The sequence below is a fragment of the Xenopus tropicalis genome, chromosome 2 (genome assembly GCF_000004195.4).
Source record: "Xenopus tropicalis strain Nigerian chromosome 2, UCB_Xtro_10.0, whole genome shotgun sequence".
NCBI classification, from domain to species: Eukaryota; Metazoa; Chordata; class Amphibia; order Anura; family Pipidae; genus Xenopus; species Xenopus tropicalis.
Window position 1 is genome coordinate 167,326,285 of NC_030678.2, and position 25,509 is coordinate 167,351,793.

At 42.5% G+C, this 25,509-nt stretch overlaps 1 protein-coding gene across 1 annotated transcript in view; it reads right to left on the reverse strand.

Annotated features, from left to right (window-relative positions):
* LOC116408912 (cyclic nucleotide-binding domain-containing protein 2-like) overlaps positions 1 to 25,509 on the reverse strand; it is a 185,572-nt gene that overhangs the window by 122,998 nt on the left and 37,065 nt on the right. Inside the window, exons 4-6 of the mRNA XM_031897345.1 lie at positions 12,036 to 12,147; positions 7,501 to 7,575; positions 2,080 to 2,171 (exon numbers count right to left, since the gene is read on the reverse strand). Of these exons, the coding sequence (XP_031753205.1) occupies positions 2,080 to 2,171; positions 7,501 to 7,575; positions 12,036 to 12,147 (279 nt within the window). The remainder of the gene's footprint in view (positions 1 to 2,079; positions 2,172 to 7,500; positions 7,576 to 12,035; positions 12,148 to 25,509) is intronic.

Consider the following 25,509-nt stretch of genomic DNA (forward strand, 5'->3'; position numbering starts at 1 on the left):
ACAAAGAACACAGTCTATAGCCTGCTATACCATAACATCATCATATCTAGTATAAATAAATCTAAAGCAACTGGACATGTAAAGTAATCACTGATTACTTAACAAGTCCTGTTGCTTTAGATTTATTTATACTAGATATACCATGACCTGGATGAATGAAAATCTTCATAGTCATAACATCATGACTCCTGCTACTACTACTACCCGGCTTATAGCTCCACATCCCCAAATCCTGGTTCTTCACCCTCTGTCCAAAATGAACGTTGCTCTGAAGAAGCATCATCTGCTCTATAGAGGGAACCGAGTGTGTGGAATATTCAGGATGATTCCTTTTCTGAACTAAACCAGCCTGAGTCTGTGAAATGAATTCAGTTAAGTGAAGCTTTCATACTGTTGTTCTTCCCATCTTGAATTTTATGTCCTTATAACTTCATCCTCGTCGACTGCACTATTAACTTGTCTGCCTTTCTGTCATCACTCCAATTACTCTGCACACAGATGTAATCTCCTTAACGTCTCTTTTTACATTGCTTGAATCTGTTGTATTTCCTACAGCAGACATTTGATATTATAGCAGCTTCTCGTGTTGCACGGTATCTATACGTATTTGTCCCACGGAGCTTCTCAGCGGGGACCTGCAGTTTTACCATAGAGGAAGAGCCGCAGGATATATTTCTCTGCTCTAGAAACTGCATCAGTGTTCCCAAAAAAAGGTTGCAGCGAGCGCTTGTATTCATCCATCAAACAGACAATCTACCCGCTAGAGTTGTTCTTTTATATTATGGTATGCATCTTCTTTTTAAAATTCCCAGATCTAAGTCACAAGGCATCACAAAAGTTGGTGTCTGACAATATGACCCCCCAAAAAAATATAAATAATAAATTGCTGGAGTTTTACAGGTACCAAAGGCAAAGTTCCGCCATGTAATAAGAATGTATTTTTATTTGTAGCTATTTTGTATTATTAGATCATGGAGTAGTTTTCTTAATAAGCGAAGTAGCCCCAAATCTTTTGTAAGTAATGGGTCAACATTCCTGCAGTAGATACAAGGTTAAGGAACCAATGGGAAGGCACTGTTGGGAAAACAATGATGTTTATTTCATGCTCATTGGCTCCTAAGCTGCCGAGGATCATTGGCGGGAATGTTTATATAGGGGTTCATGCTGTTAGCCTTCTAAGGGTTTACAAATTCGAGTTCCCCCTCACTGGTGCCATTATAATGGCGATTTTAGACTTGGAGCAGCTGTTGAAAAAAGTTAGGGTGGCAACTGAGCACAACGGGGGATACTGACTGTGGTGATTGCTGGAGACACATCCTGGGTGGATTCCAGAGCAGGCGCGGGTGAGGATTTGACGGTGCTAGGAGCGGCAGGAAAGCGTGGTGTAGTTCTAGTCCGCAGTGGCTCCCAAGAGAGGAAGAAGGTCACAAGAGGAGAGAAGGAACACCCCTGAGCAAGGCCGGACAGACATTAACGGGGGCAGACATCATCAGGCTCAGTGCATCCAAGATGGTGGCCATCAGCGGAACCATCCACAGGCATCTCCAGGCATGCCCAGCACCAGCTCTCATCAGGAGGGAGGTGTGGCTATTGCCTTCCACAACCAGGAGTTCAGGGGACACAGCGCTACTTAACACTATACTGTCAACAAATTTCAACAGGACTCACTCTCATAATCAGCTGCAGAGTAAAGTTGTTTTTTTGATATTTTACTTTTTATGGGCAGTTGTTTATTGGCCAAAATGGGCAATGAGGCGATGGTAATAACATAGTGAATAAGTTCAGGCCTGGATTGGATCTGTGGATTCTGGCAAATTGCCAAGGGGATGATTTAAGATGCCATAGACCATTACTATTAAGTAGGCCGGGGCCTCTGTGTCCTTAAAAGCCATGGCCTATTTTAAACCCCAGTAAGGGCCTGGATAGGTTGTAGCCTCATTCAGCCGCCCCGTATTCTGTTTATATGCCAAGACTGCCTTTAATCAATGCAATGTGGAGGAAACAAGTAAAACCATGTACCATAGGATATAATGGAATCATAGATTGCTTTGTTATAGAGATAAATACTATTCCACATACCACTCGTACCATCCAGTTCTAGCAATTTTCTCTTGTATGTGCACAGGGTATCTAGCAAAAGCATCCACTGTCGACCTTAGAGAAAACATTGCCTGAAACAGAAAAATACACATTCACTATTATATACTATTATATACAGTACATACACATATACTGTTATACTTCCAATTCACTGACTTCTTTGATTTCACAACCACTTTGGTACTTAACAAAAGCCATTGCTCTTGAACATAATCCAACTCCTTCTCCGTAGATTCCCTGTCTGAGGCTACAGAAAATCATTTTAATAAACAATATGAAACCAAATCAATAAAAATGAGATATGTTACAAACAGCAGCCAGTTGAATCATTATTTACATGAAAACCATGTATGTTTGGTCATATGGTTCTGCTGTATCAAACCCCCAATTCAACCCCTTCAATTCAAATAAATTCATAATTTTATATGTTTGCCTATAAATAACCAAACCATGAAAAAAGTGCATCAAATTTGTATTTTGTTCATCATTTTTATTGGTTCTAAGAACCAATATATCAGTTTTGCCTAGTACTCCCATAGACTTCTATATGAACTCACCCGGCTTTATGTCAAAGTTTTACATTTGAGTTTTTCAGATTTGTGCATTTTGTGCACACACAAAAGAAAAGTTTGAAATGCGGAGAAAATTCAATAAATCACCCCAACAATATAACTGTCACACAGTCTATAGGGGTCATTTATATACTGCAACTCAGCTTCAGGCTCACAACTTTTCCTGCAGTTGTGCTTATTACACAGCACCTTTGGCACAGGGAAAATATACTGTACATACATACATCATTCTCATGCTGAACCAGCAAATTTTAGCACAATTCGTGTCAAAGTGTGAGCAGACTTTCATCACTTTTGAGGCAGTACAAGTATGGGACCCGTTATCCAGAATGCTCGGGACCTGGGGTTTTCCAGATAAGGAGTCTTTCCATAATTCGGATCTCTTACCTTAAGTCAGCTAATAAAATTATTTAAACAGTAACTAAACCCAGTAGGATTGTTTTGACTCCAATAAGGGGTAATTATATCTTAGTTGGGATCAAGTACAGGTACTGTTTTATTATTACAGAGAAAAGGGAATCATTTAACCATTAAATAAACCCAATAGGGCTGTTCTGCCCCCAATAAGGGGTAATTATATCTTAGTTGGGATCAAGTACAGGTACTGTTTTATTATTACAGAGAAAAGGGAATCATTTAACCATTAAATAAACCCAATAGGGCTGTTCTGCCCCCAATAAGGGGTAATTATATCTTAGTTGGGATCAAGTACAGGTACTGTTTTATTATTACAGAGAAAAGGGAATCATTTAACCATTAAATAAACCCAATAGGGCTGTTCTGCCCCCAATAAGGGGTAATTATATCTTAGTTGGGATCAAGTACAGGTAATGTTTTATTATTACAGAGAAAAGGGAATCATTTAACCATTAAATAAACCCAATAGGGCTGTTCTGCCCCCAATAAGAGGTAATTATATCTTAGTTGGGATCAAGTACAGGTACTGTTTTATTATTACAGAGAAAAGGGAATCATTTAACCATTAAATAAACCCAATAGGGCTGTTCTGCCCCCAATAAGGGGTAATTATATCTTAGTTGGGATCAAGTACAGGTACTGTTTTATTATTACAGAGAAAAGGGAATCATTTAACCATTAAATAAACCCAATAGGGCTGTTCTGCCCCCAATAAGGGGTAATTATATCTTAGTTGGGATCAAGTACAGGTACTGTTTTATTATTACAGAGAAAAGGAAATCACTTAAACATGAAATAAACCCAATAGGGCTGTTCCTATGTGAATTAATGTGAACTAATGTGAATTATTTGATTAAAATGGAGTAAATGGGAGATGGCCTTTCTGTAATTTAGAACTTTCCAGATAACGGGTTTCAAGATAAGGGGTCCGATACCTGTACCTGAAACTACATCAGGTTCAACTCTCCCTGGTAACTGCAACAACATTGGGGGAAAAAGCTGAAAACTCACTCAAGCTATCTGAAAATGATCAGTACTATTTAGAGCCAATATATAGCACAACACTATAAAATGGAAGATTTTTTCAGATATTAAAATGCTAGACTGGGTTAGTATTGATCATGTTTTGTTGCAGCGAAAAAACATGGCTGCAGGAAAACAAAAGGAAACTGAATTAAAGCAAAAAAAAAAAAAAAAATCAAGCTGGAATATTAATAAATTTTCCCTCATGTAACTAAAATGACGGATTATTTGTACAGAAGAAGGTTTTTTTTTTCCATATTCTAAAGCAGGGGTGTCAAACTCAATCACATAAGGGGGCCGAAATCTAAAACACAGTCGCGGGCCAAATTTTTTATTAATATACTTAGTAAGATACTAAGGGGTATATTTATCACAATGTGTAAAAAGTGGAGTAAGACATTACCGGTGATGTTGCTCATAGCAGCCAATCAGATGCTTTGCTACTGCTGAAATCTGATTACTGATTGGATGCCTTGGGCAACATTACTGGTAATGCTTCACTCCACTTTTTACACAGCATGATAAATATACCCCTTAGTCTTAGGGGTATATTTATCATGCTGTGTAAAAAGTGGAGTGAAGCATTACTGGTGATGTTGCCCAGAGCAACCAATCAGCAATTAGATTTGAGAAAATCAAATCAAAGCATCTGATTGGCTGCTATATACAGCATCACCAGTGATGTTTTACTCCACTTTTAACACAGCATGATAAATATACCCCTTAGTCTTAGTTACTATGTGAGGAAAATGGAAATTGATCAGGCTGGATGGCCAGACACACTCACCAAGGGCCACATAAAATAGCCAGGTGGGCCGGATTTGGCCCCCGGGCCTTGTGTTTGACATATATGATCTAAAGTATGGCTTCAGAAATGATCTTTAACCTAGGGGGCACATTTACTAATCCACGAATCCGAATCCCGAATGGCAAAAAAATTGCATTGGAAACGAAAATTTTGCGACTTTTTCGTCGCCGTTGCGTTTTTTCTGTATTTTGCGCAATTTTTTCGTCACCGTCGCAATTTTTTCGTATTGAGCAATTGTAAACGGAGGAAAAACCAATCCGATTTTTTCGTGACGGCGGCGAAAAAGTCGCGACAATTCGCGAAAAAGTTGTGACGGCAACAAAAAAGTCGCAACAATTCGTGAAAAAGTCGCGGCGGCGACGAAAAATTACGGAAAAAACGCATTCGGACGCTTTTCGGACGTTCGTGGATTAGTAAATGTGCCCCCTAGACTTACTTGGCCAGGACTGATTTTGCAAAATGGTAACATTTTGGCCATGTGTCTTTTGCAAAGTTCAGCCTATTTTCTAAAACTATATGAGCCGCTACACATTTTCCTATTGTACCATTACTTAAGCCACCTTTACTAGGGGAGGACTTTAAAGACCTCCTGCTGCAGGACTGTGTATATGCCCATTGGAATAGCACTAAATTCCATAGAAGCCAGGCAAGCGTCCATATGATGCTGCAGAAAAGTCTGCTTGTGGGAGCATTAAACCCTGAGAAACGGTGCTAAATTTAACAAGATTTATATGAGTCAATTGTAAACTACAGTCAAAAAAATATATCTGCCAGCAATAAAAGGGGCTTATAAAAATACATTTTTCATAGTGTCGAGCTGCAGTTGTCTTGGGATAGTGACTTCGCTATGCTGATTAATACCGGCAAGCAAAATGTAATATTAGCAGGTTTTCCCTTTAGCGCAAGACGTACATCCTGAAACCTTCCTGCAGTTCTATATGAGAAACAATCAGGGCACGAGACTATAAATTGTCAAGAGAGGAGATATACACTGATAATTTATAGAGGCTGAGTAGGTGATCTACTGAGTGCTAATGGGAAAGAGCTAAATAATAATTGAATCCCATAAATATACTATTAAATGTTAAAACCAGAAAATGTTATATGACACAAGTTCATGTAGGGATCTAATATATCCAACCATGAAGCCCTGTGAAGTCTCCACATGGAGGAAATGATACAACTAGTTGCCAGGAAGGATGTCTTTCCTTCAGTTGATCACAAAACAAAAACTGTAGTACCGTGTTAGCCAGTGTCAAAAATAATAGTAAAAAAACAACAAAACACAAATACAAGAGTATTGTAGAAATGATACCTATATTGGCTAACAATAAAAATACATTGCAAGCTTTCGGAGCTCTAAGGCCCCTTCATCAGGCAAAATACTCCTTCATTTGGGAATAGTGTCAGAGGTTCTGGGTGTTAATGTTCTTATGGGTTTTTGTAACTTTCAGCATCAGATCATCCCCCTAGGAGTAAACGTGGCCATACATGCAACGATCCGCTAGCCTGGCGAGGTTGCCAAGCGAGCGGATCTTCTCCCGATATCCCCACCTATGGCCCTGGGGCCAAACGATCGAATTAGAACGACTGTTAAGGGTGCAGTCAGTTCGGGGACCGCATCAACGAGCCGATGCGGTTCCCGATCCGATTGAATTTTTTAACCTGCCCGATCGATATCTGCCCGATTTCAGACCAGATATCTGTAGTGCAGGCCAGTCTTTGCGGCCCCTACACAGGCCGTTAAGCTGCCGAATTGGTCCAAGGAATCGATATCGGCAGCTACAATCGGCCCGTGTATGGCCACCTTAAAAAAGGCTAGCATTGAGTGTGTTGGTCTATGGATATAAAAGAACCAATGAAAAAGACCATGAGTGTATTAGTGGGATGTTATAGGTGTTCTAGGAATATGAGACAAATAAGCTAGCTTTATCATAGAGAAAGTATGGATTAGTGTACCAGGATTATTAGCCCTAAGAGATGGGCTATTCCAATGGGGTCTTTAGGCATTACATTTTTTATTAAGGAAGTAAAGAAGAAAGAAAAGGTAAAATATACATAAATATAGCATATGACTGACCGCAATAATAGATGGCATCGTTTCATTTTATATTCCGTCGGTATGTGGGTGGAAGATTGTGTGGTTCGGGTTCCCATGTCCTGGGGACCATTTATATGGTCATAGTTGTTGTTATGTGGCCTTGTTTTAGTGGTCATAGTAGGGCTTTGTCCAAGCAGATGGTTGATATTTCACTGAAACATTAGACTGACTTCTGAATTGTAACTTGTACATTTAAAAAAAACTTGAATGCTTGCTTTTTATTAATATGGAAAACTTTCAAATAAAAAAAACTCAAATAACTCGAATTTTTGAGTTTACAAACTCAAAAAAAAAAAGTCAAAAATTTTGAATTGAAAATATGGCTTGACATTGACTAGGACAACTCCCATCGAGTTTTAGGGTTTTTTGCCCTTCATAAATAACAGATATTTGAGTGCCTTAGTATGTCTCAATGGTTTTATTTTTTGGTGTGTACCAACCTGTGATTTGGAAATGATTTTATCAGATTACACACTTACCATTTTGACTCCTTCTGATGTTCTCTTCTCTGGTGGATTTGTGAGGATGGCTTGTGCTTCAGCGCTAATCGTCTTCTTCAGAGAGAAAGCCAAATAAAAATGCAATACGTTACTCAAATCCTGCCACAGAAAATCTTCTACTAAACAGTTTTCCTATACCTTGTCCATTCTTTTTTTTCCAAAATGCCTCAGTTAATAGCACTCCTCCAGCAGAATCCTACACTGAATTCCATTTTTCAAAAGAGCAAACAGATTTTGTTATATTTAATTTTAAAATGTTTAGTGGGGCTAGCCATATTTTTAGTTTCCCAGGTGCCCTCAGCCATGTGACTTGGGCTCTGATAAACTTCAGTCACACTTTACTGCTGCACTGCAAGTTAGAGTGATATCACCCCCTTCGTTCTCCCCCCTGCAACCTATCAGCAGAACAATGGAAACATCAAGATAGCAAGCTCTGCAAAAAATGCCCCACCTAAAGGTAGCTATGATAGCAGCACTCAATCGTAAAATCCAAGTCCAGCTAACCAAACTCGCAAAGAAGTAGCAATTGCTTTTCTGAAAGCAGTTCTATTGTGTAGTGCTGGCTCCTTCTGAACGCTCAGACTCAGGCACACTTTACTGCTGCGCTGCAAGTTGGAGTGATACCCCCCTCACCCCCAGCAGCCGATCAGCAGAACAATGGGAAGGGAGCAAGATAGCAGCTCCCAGTAGGTATCAGAATAGCACTGAATAGTAAGAAATCCAAGTCCGGCTTGGGACTCCTCCAGTTACATGGGAGTAGGAGAAACAATAGGTTAGCTGAAAGCAGTTCTAATGTGTAGCGCTGGCTACTTCTGAAAGCTCAGACTCAGGCACACTTTACTGCTGCGCTGCAAGTTGGAGTGATATCCCCTTCCCAGCAGCCGATCAGTAGAACAATGGGAATGGAGCAAGATAGCAGCTCCCAGTAGGTATCAGAATAGCACTCAATAGTAAGAAATCCAAGTCCGGCTTGGGACTCCTCCAATTACATGGGAGTAGGAGAAATAGGTTAGCTGAAAAGCAGTTCTAATGTGTAGCGCTGGCTCCTTCTGAAAAAAAAAATCACATCGGAATCCCTTTAAAGCCCTACCTTTCCTTACAATAATAGATCAAAGAGATCAGAGCAATTGAACCCTATGCTTGCCCTATCTCTTAGAATCCTGCAATCTGGACACACTCTATTTAATTGTTCTGTAATGCATTATTTTTAACATAAAATGCCTAGCGAAAGCAGTTAAACTGAGATGACCCAAATCTAAGGAATACAGTCTCTGCCTGTTACAAAGCACAGCTAAGTGTGCCTTTTAGAGATACATCTGTCAGCAAAGTGCAGCAAATTATATCTGCGCCAGCGGCTGCGAGTGGCGTGACACGATCCAGCGTTTAATCCACGTAGAGCTAAAACTCCCTTTATCAAAGACGTAAACATGAAACACTTGAAAATATATTTACCCATTTAACGAGCGTGATAAACTTGCTTTATATAACTTAGCTCAGCTATAACAATGCCCGATTCATATATTAGTGCATTTAATAAGCAAATACAAAAGGGCAGATCATTTTCCTTCCATTGTTGCCTTAGATATACCAGGCCCATAACATGTTGTTATACAAGGGGAGCATTTGACAAATTCATACGGAAATTGTTTCCTTTATGTATCTTGAGCAATTTATTTATTCAGCATTACATATTTTATATAAAACTATAAGAATTAGACTTTGTTATTGCAATGAAGTGATAAACACCATACAATTAACTTTAGTTTTTCTTTTCTTTGTTCTCTATGGTTTAGATGCTGTGGTTTCAATAGCAGATTGGGAGGGGGGGTCAGAACCGACTGATAAATATCTACCCTTAGATTTAGGGGCACATTTACTAAGCAAGTTTGAGATGAATTCGGATTTTTTCTTATTGATGATTTCAAGATTTACAATTTTTTTCAAAAAATCTCCCGTAATTCATGATTTATTAATATTTAGTTAACTTATAGGGGCTGATTTACTAACCCACGAACGGGTCGAAATGAGTCCGATTGCGTTTTTTTTCGTAAAGATCGGTATTTTGCGATTTTTTCGTATTTTTTGCGATTTTTTCGGCGTCTTTACGAATTTTTCGTTACCAATACGATTTTTGCGTAAAAACGCGAGTTTTTCGTAGCCATTACGAAAGTTGCGTAAAATCTTGCGATTTTTCGTAGCGTTAAAACTTGCGCAAAAAGTTGCGCTTTTTTCGTACCGTTAAAACTTACGCGAAACTTCGCACCTTTTAAGTTTTAACGCTACGAAAAAGGCGCAACTTTTCGCGTAAGTTTTAACGCTACGGAAAAATCGCAAGATTTTACGCAACTTTCGTAAAGGCTACGAAAAACTCGCGTTTTTACGCAAAAATCGTATTGGTAACGAAAAATTTGTAAAGACGCCGAAAAAATCGCAAAACGTACGAAAAAGTCGCAAAATGTTCGTTTTCAAGTCGGAACTTTTCCAATTCGGGTCGGATTCGTGGGTTAGTAAATCAGCCCCATATTGTCAAAAAAAAAATATGGTAGGTTTGATCTGTCCTATGGAGCAGGGGTCCTCAAACTTCTGACCCAAGGGGCCGTATCAAGGGCCCATCAGACTGTTGGGGGGCCGGACCGCCATCAACAGCACATTCCCCCCCCACCCCAGTCGGTGGCAAAATGTGGCCCAAACTGGCTGCATTTCTCCCCAACCCCTCCCCCCCGGTGCTCCCTTCGTCCTACCTGCCATCCGTCCTCCCTCTCAGCTCCCCCGTCCCGCTCCCTGCTGAGTCCTCTCTCTCCTCTGCCAGGGGTGAGGACGCAGCAGGGGGCCGGCTAAATTCCCCTGGGGGCGTAGTTTGAGGACCGCTGCTATGGAGGCTTAGAATAGTCAATGACAGCCTGTCCTTGAACTTTCAATGAAAAATGAATCCCCTAATTGTTTTCAGTTTCACCCAGCTTCAAGGGGAAGTTGATCCCATCACCATTTTTTTATTTCACCCAGTTTCAAGTGAAACTTAAATACATTACTGCTTTCCAAGACTGAGCGCTAATGCTCCTAAAATGGCTGCTGGAGCAATTCCTGTTTGGGCAAAAAAAAAAAGAGGATTCATGGAAATGAATTTTTCAAGTTTCAACAATACTTTCAACTCGCAAAAATTTGGGATTTTCGAATGTAAACTTGAAATTGTTGTATGAACGATTCAAGTATTATTGTAACATTTTGCTTGAATCGGGGCGTGGGCTGTGCTGAACCGGGCCACCTGGTCTCCCATTGATTTTGTATTATATTTTATAATGTAATAATATCAATAACAATAAAAATAAACTGCATAATATAAAATGTAATAATGACATTTACATTATATATGTAATATAAAACTTTATACTATGAACTAGTTGCGCCCCCCCCCCCCAACCTGGGTCCTTGGAAAAATTGTCTTGCTTGAAACTGGGCCGTGGTGCCAAAAAGGTTGGGGACCACTGATCTAGAATACAGTATATTACAAATTATTACTGAACGTGGTTATAATAAAATTCAAAATTTAATGGAAATATAGTTTTGAGCCATAAAGATCAGCATTTGGATGTAACCAGGTGGAATCAAACCAAAACTGGAAAACAATTGAGTGGTAAACAAATCTAGGAAGAAATGTCATATTTTATATACTGAACGTACTGCACCAGTCTTGGAAGTATCATAATTTCTATTAAAAGAATGACCAACAGGGGTCACCATCTTGGATTTTGTTAGAAGTGTCAAAAGGTTTGTCTGTCATATATGCTGATGCTACAGGGCTAATTATTACATTCTTAGGCTAATTACTCTGAGCAGCCATGTCTTAAAGGTCCCCATACACGGGCAGATTGTAGCTGCCGATATGGGTCCCTTGGACCGATTCAGCAGCTTATCTGCCCGTGTAGGGGCAGAAACGAGCGGGCTGGCCGACCAATATCTGGCCTGAAATTGGCCAGATATCGATCGGGCAGGTTAGAAAATCCAGTCGGATCGGGGACTGCATCGGCTCGTTGATGCGGTCCCCGAACCGACTGCCCCAGTGCCGCCTACATAATCCGATCGTTTGGCCCAAGGGCCAAATGATCGGATTATTTTTTTTTTTAACTTCAAGCTCCCCGATATCGCCCATCCGTAGGTGGGGATATCGGGGGAAGATCCGCTCGCTTGGCGATCTCGCCAAGGGAGCGGATTTTACCGTGTATGGGGACCTTAAGAATCTAAATTAATTACTAATCAGCCGTATGTAAATGCTATATATACAGTACATTGTAAGTGGGTCCCTAAGCTCCGGTAAGTGACAGCAACCCAGAGAATGTGCTGGGAATCAGGGGGGACTACTGTGGGGAGCATAGACCTTCCCTGATAATGGACTTTGGTCGCCATGGGCTGGTACCGAACCACTCATGATGTGCATTCCTAGGCTACGTCTTTGTTACACTTTACTTCCCCTTTAATGCATATGTTCACACATACAAACAAAACACAACGGATTATACCTCCATTTTGGCTTTAAAGAGAGAGAGATCAAAAAGCAGACTGGTCGTATTGGTCTCAAACACAGCATATTCACTGAAGGAAATGGGCTCCAACCTAGACGCAGCATAGTCCCTGTCACAAAAAAAGATAATGGTTAAAATACCCTGACATACATGAAGGCAACACTCAGTGAGGGAAATACTGTCACAGCAACTTTATTATACTTACTACTTTATAGCAAAAGATACATTTTCACAGTTGCAGCCATTAAGCTTTCTCTTATACAGGTATAGGACCCATTATCCAGAATGCTCGGGACCAAGGGTATTCCGGATAAGAGGTCTTTCCGTAATTTGGATCTCAACACCTTAAGTCTGCTAAAAAATAAATAAAACATTAATTAAACCCAATAGGATTGTTTTGCATCCAATAAGGATTATTTATATCTTAGTTGGGATCAATTACAAGGTTCTGTTTTATTTCTACATAGAAAAAGGAAATCAGTTTTAAAATTCTGAATTATTTGATTATAATGGAGTCTATGGGAGACGGGCTTTCCGTAATTCAGAGCTTTCTGGATAACGGGTTTCTGGATAAGGGGTCCAATACCTGTACTCCATTTGGTTTATGAAACCTTTTATTCCCACTAAAAAACCATTATTCCTACTATATGTTGATTAGTTTCTCCATAAGCTATAGTATGCACTACTACCCTTCCCCCCCAATTTAGTATATAACGACAGCAAGTTCTCTTCCAGTCTTACCCTACTGTATATAAGCCTGCACACACACGTTTGTGTAGGGTATGTACAAATACTTTAAACATTAGAGGCTTGCTATTGCTATTATATGGCCGTGAATGGTGTATTTTTCAAAAATATGTCCAGTATGTGGGTTAAACTTGTTGTCCGCTGGGAAAAATGTCTTCATTTTTGTGAGATTTGGCAATTGGCAAAGCATACATTAGGCAGTGATGGTGACAAAACTTCCATACAAGACATCACCCAAATAAAACCCAACACAATATCCAAGCAAAATAATATCCAATATGTAGTATGCGAGTGGCTAAAAGAAGAACTGCAGACATTAGGGGGGGGATTTATCAATTTTCAAATTTGATTTTTTCCACAATCCGAGTTCTTTTGTGCTAAAAAAAACCTCAAATTTGAATTATGGTTCAAAAACGTAAAATAAAAACCCTGAAAACTTGAATATAAAACTTTGCCATCTAGAAGATTGCAAGTTTCTCTTTAAGTCAATGGGAGTTGTCCTAGGCAAAGTCAAGCCATATTTTCAAGTTTTCGAGTTTTATTTGGGTTTGTAAACTTGAAAATTCAAGGTATTTGAGTTTTTTTATTCAAAATTTACCACATTAATAAATAAGCGAGTATTCCATATGCAAGTTTAATGGATTTTGAAAAACAAACTCGAATTCACAAACATTACAGCTCAATTTTTGGCAAGGCCACCCACCACACCTGCTTGCCTACTATTCCCATCCGCTCGTCCCCTGCTACCAGCCCACCAAGCACAAGCACTACCAAGAGTTTTATGGGAAAAAACAAGTAACAAAAATACACAATAGATTTTAATACCCCAATTTCCATTTTCTCATGCATCAGTATAATAAGTTGTTACTTGGTAGAGTCGGACTGAGGAGAATGAAGGAAAAACCACCCACAAACCCTGTTCGTCAACAATTCCCACCCACTCACTGCCGCCAGTTCACTGAGCACTACATGTAGCAGACAAGGTATGTTCCTATGCTGCCAACCCATAGTTCCAGGCCCGATACATTGGCAGCTAGTCACACTGCACAGTTAGAAGAACAACAATGCCGAAAGAATGCCTGCTGTTCAGCATGGAGATTTTGGTGTTTTAGATGTATGCTACAATACTAGTTATTATCAAAGAACAAGTATTATAGAACAGGAATTTGGTTGAATTTCGGCTAATTCGGTCGTTTGGCCCTGGGACCAAACAATCGAAGTAAAACGCCAGTAATAGGGGCTGTCGGTCCGGGGACCACATTAATGAGCCGATGCGGTCCCTGATCTGACTTATTAACCTACCCGACTGATATCTGCCCGATTTCAGGCCAGATGTCAGTCGGGCAGGCCCTCGTTTGTGCCCCTACACGGGCCGATAAGCTGCCGAATCGGTCTAAGGGACCGTGTATGCCCACCTTTAGAATCTTTCTACACAACAAGGAATATATCTGTTGTCTCTAGTCCCAAGTACTGCTAGTGCAAGCAGGTCACTATTAGTCATAAAATACACACCAACACCACACCATTCTAGACACTGCGCTGACTTAACGGTATCAAGTCCGGTAGATTTTTGGACTGTTGTGCTAAGATAGTGAGTCAGCCTTTAAGAGAGATAGAGAGACACTAAAACAGGGATCCTCAACCGTTTCTAACCATGAGCCACATTCAAAAATAAAAAGAATTGGGGAGCAACACAAGCATGAAAAATGAACCCGGAGGTACCAAATCAGGGCTGGTGATTTAGTAGCCCCTATGTGGACTGGCAGCCTACAGGAGACGCTGTTCGTCAGTACATTGGGTTTTAATGCAACCAAAACTCTGTCACTAAGCCAGGAATTCAAAAATAACTCCCTGGTTTGGGGGCACTGAGAGCAACATCCAAGGGGTTGGGGAGCAACATGTTACCCCTGAGCCACTGGTTGGGGATCAGTGCACTAAAACAAGGATGATGATTGGAAGCCATGGGATCAGCCCCAGGGAGGAAAAAGTAGTTAAATGTCACCATTTTATATTAGAATATGCCCCCTCAATGTCCTCACATGCTTTTAGGACATATGAACTATTTTTTAATAAGATGTATTGTAATACTCTGTATTAATATATACCTCAAATAAAGTTGTCTGGTTAATAACCTGTGTAGACATGAATGATTCTAGTCAAGTCCAGGGAGAACTTCAAGTAGGCAGTCGGAAAAAATCATATAAACAGTGGAGGATTGTATAGGCAGATGAGCGTATGATCCCGACATGGTAGGCAAAGGGTTAATATAGGAACCAAAAACATAGGAACAAGAGTCCAAATATCTCTAAAAATATATACAGTGTGTAAGGATCTCCAAAATTGGGCCCCTAACATGGTTACCCCCAGGTTAGACCCCAAGTTTAAGTTTAGTCCGCTCTAGGAGTGGGAGACAGGCAAGCTAGTCGGGCAGCTTGGCCCCAACAGGAGAATTACTGGATTAAGATCCACCAGCACTCATAGCTGGAGTCAGGGAACAAAGTGCTAAGTATAGGAGATTTGCCTAATCCAGGGGGATCCAGAGAGGGTCTTCTGGCGGGAAGTACCGGAGGGAACCCCTAAAGAGAATCATTTGGCGGGGAGTACTGCTAGTATCTCATGGAGAGAGGGTCTCCTAAGGAAGGGGGAGTGTAACCTGACTGTAACATTGCTCCTGTGTGTGATCTGCCCGTCTGATACATCTGTGCTAATAAACAAGTTCCACTGGTTAAACATCCATCCAGTGTCCTGGTCTCTGCATACACTGAGGATCCACTCTGCCTGGTAAGAATCTACCCCAAAGGGATCCACTCTGCCTGGTAAGAATCTAACCCAAAGGGAGGGGGCAAGGTGCCAGAAGTGCTGGGCGTCCCCAAGTATAAGTACAATATCAAGTTCTCAGGAGGGGAGTTGCAGTTCAGTCTGTCCCTATCCTGGGTGGAGGTATGCCAAATAGTACAGCAACATCTGTTCCCCCATAGTAAGCGGGGCTCAGGATCCTGTTAGTGCCACTAGATCTCAACAGGTAGCAACACATTCTCTAAAGTGGGCTACATTTGGAGGCACTGCTGAGATCTGAAACAGCAAAGAAGTGCAGAAAGGCCATAACAACATTTTGGGCCTAGTGTAATTGTGAAAGCCTGACCTCCGTCTGGGTTAAATTTTGGGCCCCCTGAATCCATATCCAGTGAGGGATATTTGGCGCGAAAGGGAGCAGGAGTGCTCTGAGCCAATAGAATTGCAGGTCGGTGGCGCCAAACAGACCCAGGAAGTAGCGAGGAATCTTGCGTTGGGAGGAGGAGACAGGGCTTTACTGATAGTTGGTGCCGCCCTCTAGAGCGAGCAGCCTACTGGATCTCTGAAAAAGTGCGCCAAAGAGGGTGGGCGTGACTACGGCCGGTGACGTCACCGCGGCCATCTTGAGATCCTGCAGAACGCACACAGCAGAGTGGAGAGGAAGAAGCTGCGCGTTTCCAGGATCAAGGATACAGAGAGTTATAAATTTCAAAGTGCACATGATGTGGGGATACTTCATGCCCTATGCTCCCCTCTGTGTCTACGAGAGTATGGAGCACATGATGGAGGAATGGGTGGTGGAAGAAATCCAGCGAAAGGAGTAGATGCCACCCAATATACTCAGCAACCCTGATAAGGCCAAAAGGATGCAGGCTTGGAAATTTGTGCTGTCCAAGGAGAAGGAATGGTGGCGGGGCCGCACAGTGCTCAAACATGCTGTGCAGAGCTGCGGGAAAAACAACCCCAAGCCCCGCTTCTTCAGTATAGAAGACACCCTGGCAAATGGGCGCACGGTGGAGAAGCCCCACCCCAGGTATTATACGTCCTACACTGATGTGAAGCGAAGGTTCACTTACCTCGTGTGAGGGGATGCTTCAAGGGAGTGAAGTTTGCTTTATCAGTTCAACAAGTGGGGGCCTGGACTGCCCGCCACCTCTCCCAATAAGGGGAGTTCTTCAGTTGAGGGGAGATGCCCCAAAAGTTCTGACCTGTGGAGGGTGATGCAGCTGCAGGCTGGAGCTGCCAAGTTTTGTGAGAATGCCCACCCGTTGGTGGAAGACCTCTGGGGGTGTCAATCACCTGGGGGGTTTGGACTCCCTCAAGGAGGAGGAGGGAGGAGGAAAGCTGTTTAATAAAATTCTTTTTGTTTTTGAAAAATCATTGTCTTGTGCATCTCTGAGTGTAGGTGTGAAGCTTCTTAAAGGGACAAAGACTCTTTGGGACTTACACTAAAGACTTTGGGGTTGGTGGGAAATGTAAAATTGTGTTTAACGTTTCCTTCCAGGTAATACAGGTTTCTGCGCAGACACTAAGAGGGACTGTTGGAGAGCAACATGTTGGTAAAAGTAATATGATGGTAAATGTATATGGTTTGGTAAAAGGTATGTCAGCCAGGAGGTGACAATTTTCTTGCAGAGGGAGAATGTAGGGATCTCCTAAATTGGGCCCCTAAGATGGTTACCCCCAGGTTAGACCCCAAGGGAGGGTAGTACCCGGTAATGGGACACCTTGGGATGGTTTGGTACTTAAACAGTTAAATGGGAGTTAGCTTCCCTACAGTTCGGGTTATGGCCACAGGGTGGTGCATAGACTATATAAGGGTATGCAGCCATGTGCTGCCAGGTCTTCCTGCCTGGGACCCCTCTGGCTAGAGGTTAATAACAGGCCGGTGTTAGACAGAGAGTTGTGTGATTATAGTCCCCTCTAGGAGTGGGAGACAGGCAAGCTAGTCGGGCAGCTTGGCCCCAACAGGAGAATTACTGGATTAAGATCCACGAGCACTTATAGCTGGAGTCAGGGAACAAAGTGCTAAGTATAGGAGATTTGCCTAATCCAGGGGTATCTGAGTGAAAGTACCGGAGTGAGGTCTCAAGAGGGGTGTCCGCTTGGCGAGAAGTACCGGGGAGAGCCCTAGAGAGGGGCTTCTGGCGAGAAGTACCGGGGAGAGCCCTAGAGAGGGTCTTCCGGCGAGAAGTACCGGGGAGAGCCCTAGAGAGGGTTTTCTGGCGAGAAGTACCGGGGAGAGCCCTAGAGAGGGGCTTCTGGCGAGAAGTACCGGGGAGATCCCTAGAGAGGGTCTTCCGGCGAGAAGTACCGGGGAGAGCCCTAGAGAGGGTCTTCCGGCGAGAAGTACCGGAGGGAACCCCTAAAGGGAATCATTTGACGGGAGTACTGCTAGTATCTCGTGGAGAGAGGGTCTCTTAAGGAAGAAGTGTAACCTGACTGTAACATTGCTCCTGTGTGTGATCTGCCCGTCTGATACATCTGTGCTAATAAACAAGTTCCACTGGTTAAACATCCATCCAGTGTCCTGGTCTCTGCATACACGGAGGATCCACTCTGCCTGGTAAGAATCTACCCCAAAGGGAGGGGACAAGGTGCCAGGAGGGCTGGGAGTCCCCAAGTATAAGTGCAATATCAAGTTCCCAAGGAGGGGAGTTATAGTTCAACCTGCCCTATCCTGGGTGGAGGCACGCCAAATAGTACAGTAACATCTGTTCCCCCATAGTAAGCGGGGCTCAGGATCCTGTTAGCGCCACTAGATCTCAGCAGGTAGCAGCACATTCTCTAAAGTGGGCTACAAGTGAATATTATTAAGTCTGCAATATGGTGTTTAATCCTTGCCATTGTCTCAGTACTAAGGTTTTAAGCTCTTTTCAGTTTTAAACCATCTGTCATTATTGGAAACTTTTCCCAACCTCAGAGAGTTTCTCCCCACAATATAAAATGTAATTAACATGCAACATGAAAAGTGATTCGCATTTTGTTTCCCACAAGCGCAGCGCCGTATATCAGCCGTACGACTGCCGGCTTGGTGAAAGCTTTAACACCTCTTTACTACAGTGTGATATGTGCCTCTAATGCAGGATGTGCTAAAAGATGGAGATTCTTGCTCTGAAACAACTCAGCACTCAGCGTAAAATGTAGCTGCCCAAAAACAAATTATCAGTTCTATTCTGCTGTAAATTCAATATAATTCAAGAATATTTTATCACTGTGTTTGTGAAGTCTCAGGTATTTCAGCTTGATAATAAGCGTCTCTGGAAACAAAAAGAAATAAGTTCACCATCTAAAATAAGAACAGTCCAATAAATTCCCACTATGAACTAAGTACAGGTATAGGACCCATTATCCAGAATGCTCGGGACAAAGGGTATTCCGGATAAGGGGTCTTTCCGTAATTTGGATCTCCATACCTTAAGTCTACTAAAAAATCAATAAACCATTAATTAAATCCAATAGGATTGTTTTGCATCCAATAAGGATTATTTATATCTTAGTTGGGGTCAAGTACAGGTACTGTTTTATTATTACAGAGAAAAGGGAATCATTTAACCATTAAATAAACCCAATAGGGCTGTTCTGCCCCCAATAAGGGGTAATTATATCTTAGTTGGGATCAAGTACAGGTACTGTTTTATTATTACAGAGAAAAGGGAATCATTTAACCATTAAATAAACCCAATAGGGCTGTTCTGCCCCCAATAAGGGGTAATTATATCTTAGTTGGGATCAAGTACAGGTACTGTTTTATTATTACAGAGAAAAGGGAATCATTTAACCATGAAATAAACCCAATAGGACTGTTCTGCCCCCAATAAGGGGTAATTATATCTTAGTTGGGATCAAGTACAGGTACTGTTTTATTATTACAGAGAAAGGGGAATCATTTAACCATTAAATAAACCCAATAGGGCTGTTCTGCCCCCAATAAGGGGTAATTATATCTTAGCTGGGATCAAATACAAAGCACTGTTTTATTTTTAAAGAGAAAAAGGAAATCAATTTTAAAAATCTGAATTATTTGATTAAAATGGAGTCTATGGAAGACAGGCTTTCCGTAATTTGGAGCTTTCTGGATATCGGGTTTCTGGATCCCATACCTCTACTTTTGATCTTTAAAATTTCCCATACTATCATTGTGGTCTGCATGGCAAGATCCCTTCTGAACGCACAGTACAATGCAGCTCTATAGTTCAATATTTACTTTATACTGAAACAAATATACAGTAGAACACTGCTCGCGACTCTGAAAAAAAAAAAAATCCATTATGTGTAAAAATGGAACCTTTTCTTTATTGTTATAAGTGTGTGCATGGGGCAAGGGCTGAGTGAATGTCATGCGGAAAAAATAGAAAAATGTTATTTCATTCTTTCTTGTACTTCGACAAAAGACACCAATCTCTTCTACGAGGCGCAGAGTTCAAATATTCAGCAGTGTCCTATTTAAAGATTTATTCGGCAAGGTACAGAGAGTGCAAATATCCCAGATAACTCATATATTCAATATACAAGTATCTAACCATTAGGTGAAACCTCTATTTGCCACATTACTTGTCTGAAAAACATGGTTCACTCGAGGACGGAACTCTCGAGATTTTGTAGAGGAAACTGTGAAGTTCAAAAGAAGGAACATCTTCATATATATGAAAGAAGGAGAAGGAGCAGCATGCTAGATGAGGCTGGTGGATTACACAATACCAGCATGGGAAATGTATTAATACTAAAATATATGGGCAGTATGGGGCGTATTTATTACGTTGTGTAAAACTAATTCGCTGAAAAAATGGAGTAAAAATCAGTGTAAAATAAATGGAAAAGATCGCAGTCTGTACACCGGATATTACGCCGTTATTTTGCATAAGTTCCGGTGGGAGAAAAAACGCATAAAAAATGATGCCGATTTTACGACGTTTTTAGGCGGTGAAGTCTGGCAGTGTGGCGAATTTTCTCGCCGTTTTTAAATAAATATGCCCCTATATGTATTAGCACATGAAGAAAATATCAGTTTTTTTGCCTTTTTCCTTAAAAAGTGAATGTAAAATAGAATGAGGCGACACTTTATAGCAGGCACCCTCAATATGGCCCCCCCAAGGTAATTTACCCAGCCCCCACTATGATCTTATGCGAGGACGCAGCGGGGAGCGGGTGGACACAGGGGAGAGCCGGAGGAAGCAGGGGGGAGCCGGACGATGCACTGGGGAGCCGGAGGATGCAGAGGGGAGCGGGAGGACACAGGGGGGAGCCGGATGATGCAGGGGGAGCCGGAGGAAGCAGGGGGGAGTGGGAGGACACAGGGGGGAGTCGGACGATGCAGTGGGGGAGCCGGAGGATGCAGGGGGGAGCCGGAGGAAGCAGGGGGGAGTGGGAGGACACAGGGGGAGCGGGATAATGCAGTGGGGAGCCGGAGGAAGCAGCAGGGAGAGGGAGGAAGCAATGGGAGAGCAGAAAGCAGTAGGGAGTGGGCCATACTATGAGGACACTGGGGGAGGACTTTAGTCTGACCCCCAACAGTCTGAGGGACCATGAACTGGCCCCCTGCTTAAAAAGTCTGAGGACCCCCGCTTTATAGGGACCTAAGACATGGTGGAGTTCATTTAAAACCATATGTGCTAAACTGTATCGGTGCAGGAGCAACATGGCGAGTTTCTGCATATGAATCGTCACCACTTATTTCTGGTTAAATTAATACTAGGATACATGTTAACGTTATATTTTTTTAGGACCAGGTTATAAGTGATTTGTGACAGAAGTTAAACCTCTTTGTTTCATATCACAGACTAAATCAGTGGAAAATATTTACCAGACTGTAGCTCTGTAATGGGCTTTCCCTAAACCCCCTCGTGAAGACTGCCAAATGGTCTGATCCCGTGTCAGTGCATTACGATCTATGGGAGCTCTGTCATACTTTGTTCTAAGGGTTTGTAGGGACCCATAAGGTTAACACTCCCTATGGTCTTAGCCCTACACTTCCTAGTCTGCTGTTACCAAGCGGAATGTTATGTTTCAACTTAGATATTTGCATTTGTGCAGTTATTGGCCCTTAGATAGGATGGCCACTTCCTGCACACTGTAATATAGTGCTATGCAGGGCGTGGGCACTTCAGGGTTGTCAGGTTGCCGGTTTTCCCTCCAAACTGGGCTACTAATTTAAAGCCCAGGCGAGTTTCCAAAGTACAAACCCACCAAGGAACAGTTTTGGGCTATTTTTTGGAGCCTGGGAAACTAGCCAAAGTTATTTCCCTACCTGACGTGCCTGTCCCACTGCATGCTGGGTAATGTAGTTTGTATCTAACAATTAGCCTACAGCTGGGATTAATATACAACTACAATACTCAGCATGCAATTGGATGTATAGACAGAGGCTCCCATTTCTATTCTATCCAGGCTCAACCTGTCTGCTCTACACCCTGCTCCCTGCGCTATATGGTATGGGACTGTACCATTACTGGGATGTGGGGGGGCGGCCATTTGTTACTTTCTGCAGTTGATCCTTAAGGTATAATTTCTGGATCTCTTGGGGCTGCTGAGAGTTGTAGTTTTAACGCACCCATATGTATATCAAGTCTGGGGTTAATGCAACATTCGGAATCTATTTCTGTAGTGACTTCCCAGCTGGACTGGGCACAGAGGGAATTATCAGCCATCCCAGTAACTAGAGAGGGGGCACAGGGCTTGGGTAGTGATTATACGCTATAAAAAGGCAGGTTTTCCCATATATACTTTTATTTTTTAGATTTTTTTTTCTTTGTGCATATTGGGCTATTTTTGGGCTACAAGTTCTAAATCAAAGAACCTCTGGCGTCCATAATTCCTTTACATACACCTGGCAGTGGAGAGTTGCAGTTCAGCAACATCTCACAAGCGCATTTCATCCCATTGGCTCATACCCGCTAGCTGGACATTGGCAAATACTAGCCAAACTAGGGTCACAGGTTAATTTCTCTTCTGCTATAAGTTGTGTATCCTCTGCAATAGCCATTGTGCTCTGTGCAGCAACATTATTGAGTGCGCTGCAGGATGGCTCAAGTGAAGCCCTGCAGGGCACATGGTGTATCCCAAGATGGCCGCTGTATGGTAATAACTGCCTGTTTTAATGTAGGTGGGTTGGTGTCCAGGCCTGAACTGGGATTCAGAACAGAACCTGGCATTTCAAGTACAGGCTGTATACAGAGGCCCAAAACAGCCCCCCCAGCGTCCTACCTGGTTATTGTAACTAATTTATAGTGACTATCTATGGCATTTTACAGCAGCCCCTCTGGCATTTGTTGGAATTCACGCACTGCCAGTTCAGGCCTGCAGGTGGCGCTGAAGTATACATGGCAGTGGCATTGTGTTTCCCTGCTGTTTTACAGGTACACTATTTACAGTTTCTGTATATTTAATGTAAATCTCATATCCATTATGTGATCTGTTCTGTTAAACCAAGGGCATTAAGGTCTATGGGAGACGAGGGCTGGTGGCCTTGCAGTATACATGACAGGGTGTTTCATTGCTACTTTACAGGGCTCCAGCCAAGTGCGCTCCACCTTAATGAAGAAACGGAAAACCCAGAGCATGTCTGCGTATGCCTCAAGTCCTTTTGTCAGCAGCTGTGTTGCTATTTCCTGAGTGTGGGGATCTGCTACCCAAGTAGGTTGGCGCAATGAGGTGGGTTACAAAGTTTCTAGAATTTTCAACCAGAACCTGACTTTAACCCATTTATTTCCAACCTACACCTAACACACTGAAAAGTCCTCTTCTACTTTATGACCCGCTCCTGGTCTGACTTCCCTATAAAGACGTAGGGGAAATTGTGCCCTCTCTCACTGGCAGTCCCCTAGTTATTTGGACAGCTATAAAGGGTCCTTTATGTAATGGGAAGTAAGTCCCTTTTCCAGGGCCATAGCATGACCTTTTGCAGTTCCACAGTTTGGCCATAAAGTGGCACTGTGGCATAGTATAAAAAGCTAAGGAGCCATGAGGCTGGAAGCCATTTTGGTGAAAGCTCTCCACCTGAACAATCAGGTGGGGAGATATTGTGGATCCTGAGGCCCAGACAGGTCAGGCAGCTCCTGTAATAGATCGCACTAGGTGTGATAGACAGGCAGGGCTAGCTAGTGAGCAGTCTGGCTATGACAAAGATTTGCAGAGGGATTATTATCCCGGGTGTAATACTGCCCAGAGCAGGGTTACCAGTGTACAGACCTAGAGCTAGATAATTGATCTAGAAGCCATAACCTGAAAGCTAGGGGTAACCCATTGTGCCCTGTGGAGAGAGAGTCATTGTGACCATTTGTCGTGAGTACTGTCTGACCTGTCAGATGCTATTACCTGCCTATATTGTACTTGTTATTACTCCCAAGTGGCTGTGTAAATAAACAGTCCAATAAGTTTAAATTTAGCCAGCACAACAAGTATAGTGCAAGCGGGGCTTAGCCCCTGCGTGTTTATTCAAAAAAGCAACATTTCGGGGGCATACCCCCTCGTCAGGCATTTACACATGCCTATTGTGTAAATAAACAGTTCATTGTTCAACGTTAAGAACCACTGGCACCCATTTCTTGGGAGCTACAGTATCACAACTACCTGGCCTCCAACTCAAGCGAGTTGAGGGAATAAGTCTCATTTTGGGTGAAATAGGGTGTGGTTTGTGCTAAAAGGTAGAAGCTAATTTACCATAAGCTTACAAAGAGATATACATGTGAAGGGCTCAGTGCAATCGGCTCACCAAAGGGGAGGGGCTCTGCTTAAAGTCTGACCAAGAATTAGCCTGATGCCACACTTGGACTATTGGCTTGATCACCCCAACGTGCAGGAAAATCCAGGAGCCACATGGGTGTTGGGTCATGGTGGCAATGGCACTGTTAGTTTACAAAGACTTCTAGTTCAGGGGGATTCCCCAGAATATTAGCGTGACCTTTGGTTATGGAATGGATTCTGTAATCAAAAGAATGGTGTTGGGGTAAGGAATAAAGGTAATTTGTATACACTGCATTGAATATTATTTCTACAGAAGAGGAGAATTCCGTATTGTTCACATCATACTGAAAGCCTGTTTCCTGACTTCAGCTGGGGTTCTAAATAAATGAAATAATGCTTTGGGAAGAAGCAGCAGTCACTAGTTTCCCAGCAAAACTTCATTACTGCAAGAAATAATGGGCCATATATTAATCTTGAATATAATAATGAATATTTATTAATATCTTAATTAAGTTTAAGGCCGATTAAGACATTATGCAACATCTGAGCATGAATTTGGCTCAACTGATTGTGAAGACTTGAGGTAGGTTTCTCAAACTGATTCAGAAAAAAAATTGTAGAGTTGAAGTGCTCAGGAAATTTGAGGTTGATTTCATGATTGTTTATCACCTTTTTGAAAGAAAAGGATGTTTTGTTCCAGAGCTGCGACTTGGGGGCCTATCGTTGCTGAGTGACAAGTGGCCTGATCGTTGCCCATAGGCAGGCAGATGTTGTTTGCCCAGTGACAGGAGTTTGGCTGCTGGACTGCTGCCTATATAAAGGGGTGTCCCAGGGCAGCGAGGTTCAATGGAGTCCCTGGACGGGTAGGTTCTTTGATGTCCACGAGTGCTGTTCCAGTCTCCACCACCGCTGGATCTTCCTTCTACCTCTGGGATGTCCAAGGCAGCGTTGGGCTCAACGCGAAGCAGGAGATGAAGAGCGCTAATTACTTGCAGAGCTGTGCCTGCACCCCGCGTCATAGAGCGCGACATCCGACCCCTTCAGAAGAGGCGACGTTACCTACTGGCCCTTCCTCTGCTACTTCCGGATTTGCTAAGCGGCCAATGGGTAAGAGGCCGGCTCCTTCCGGAAACAAAGCACCTACACTAAGGAAAAAGAAGAATACCGGCACATCTAAGGCGATCCCTCTCCTTCACACCGGCGAGCACCAGTCACGCAAGTACCTCTACACAGGATGCGACTCACCCTG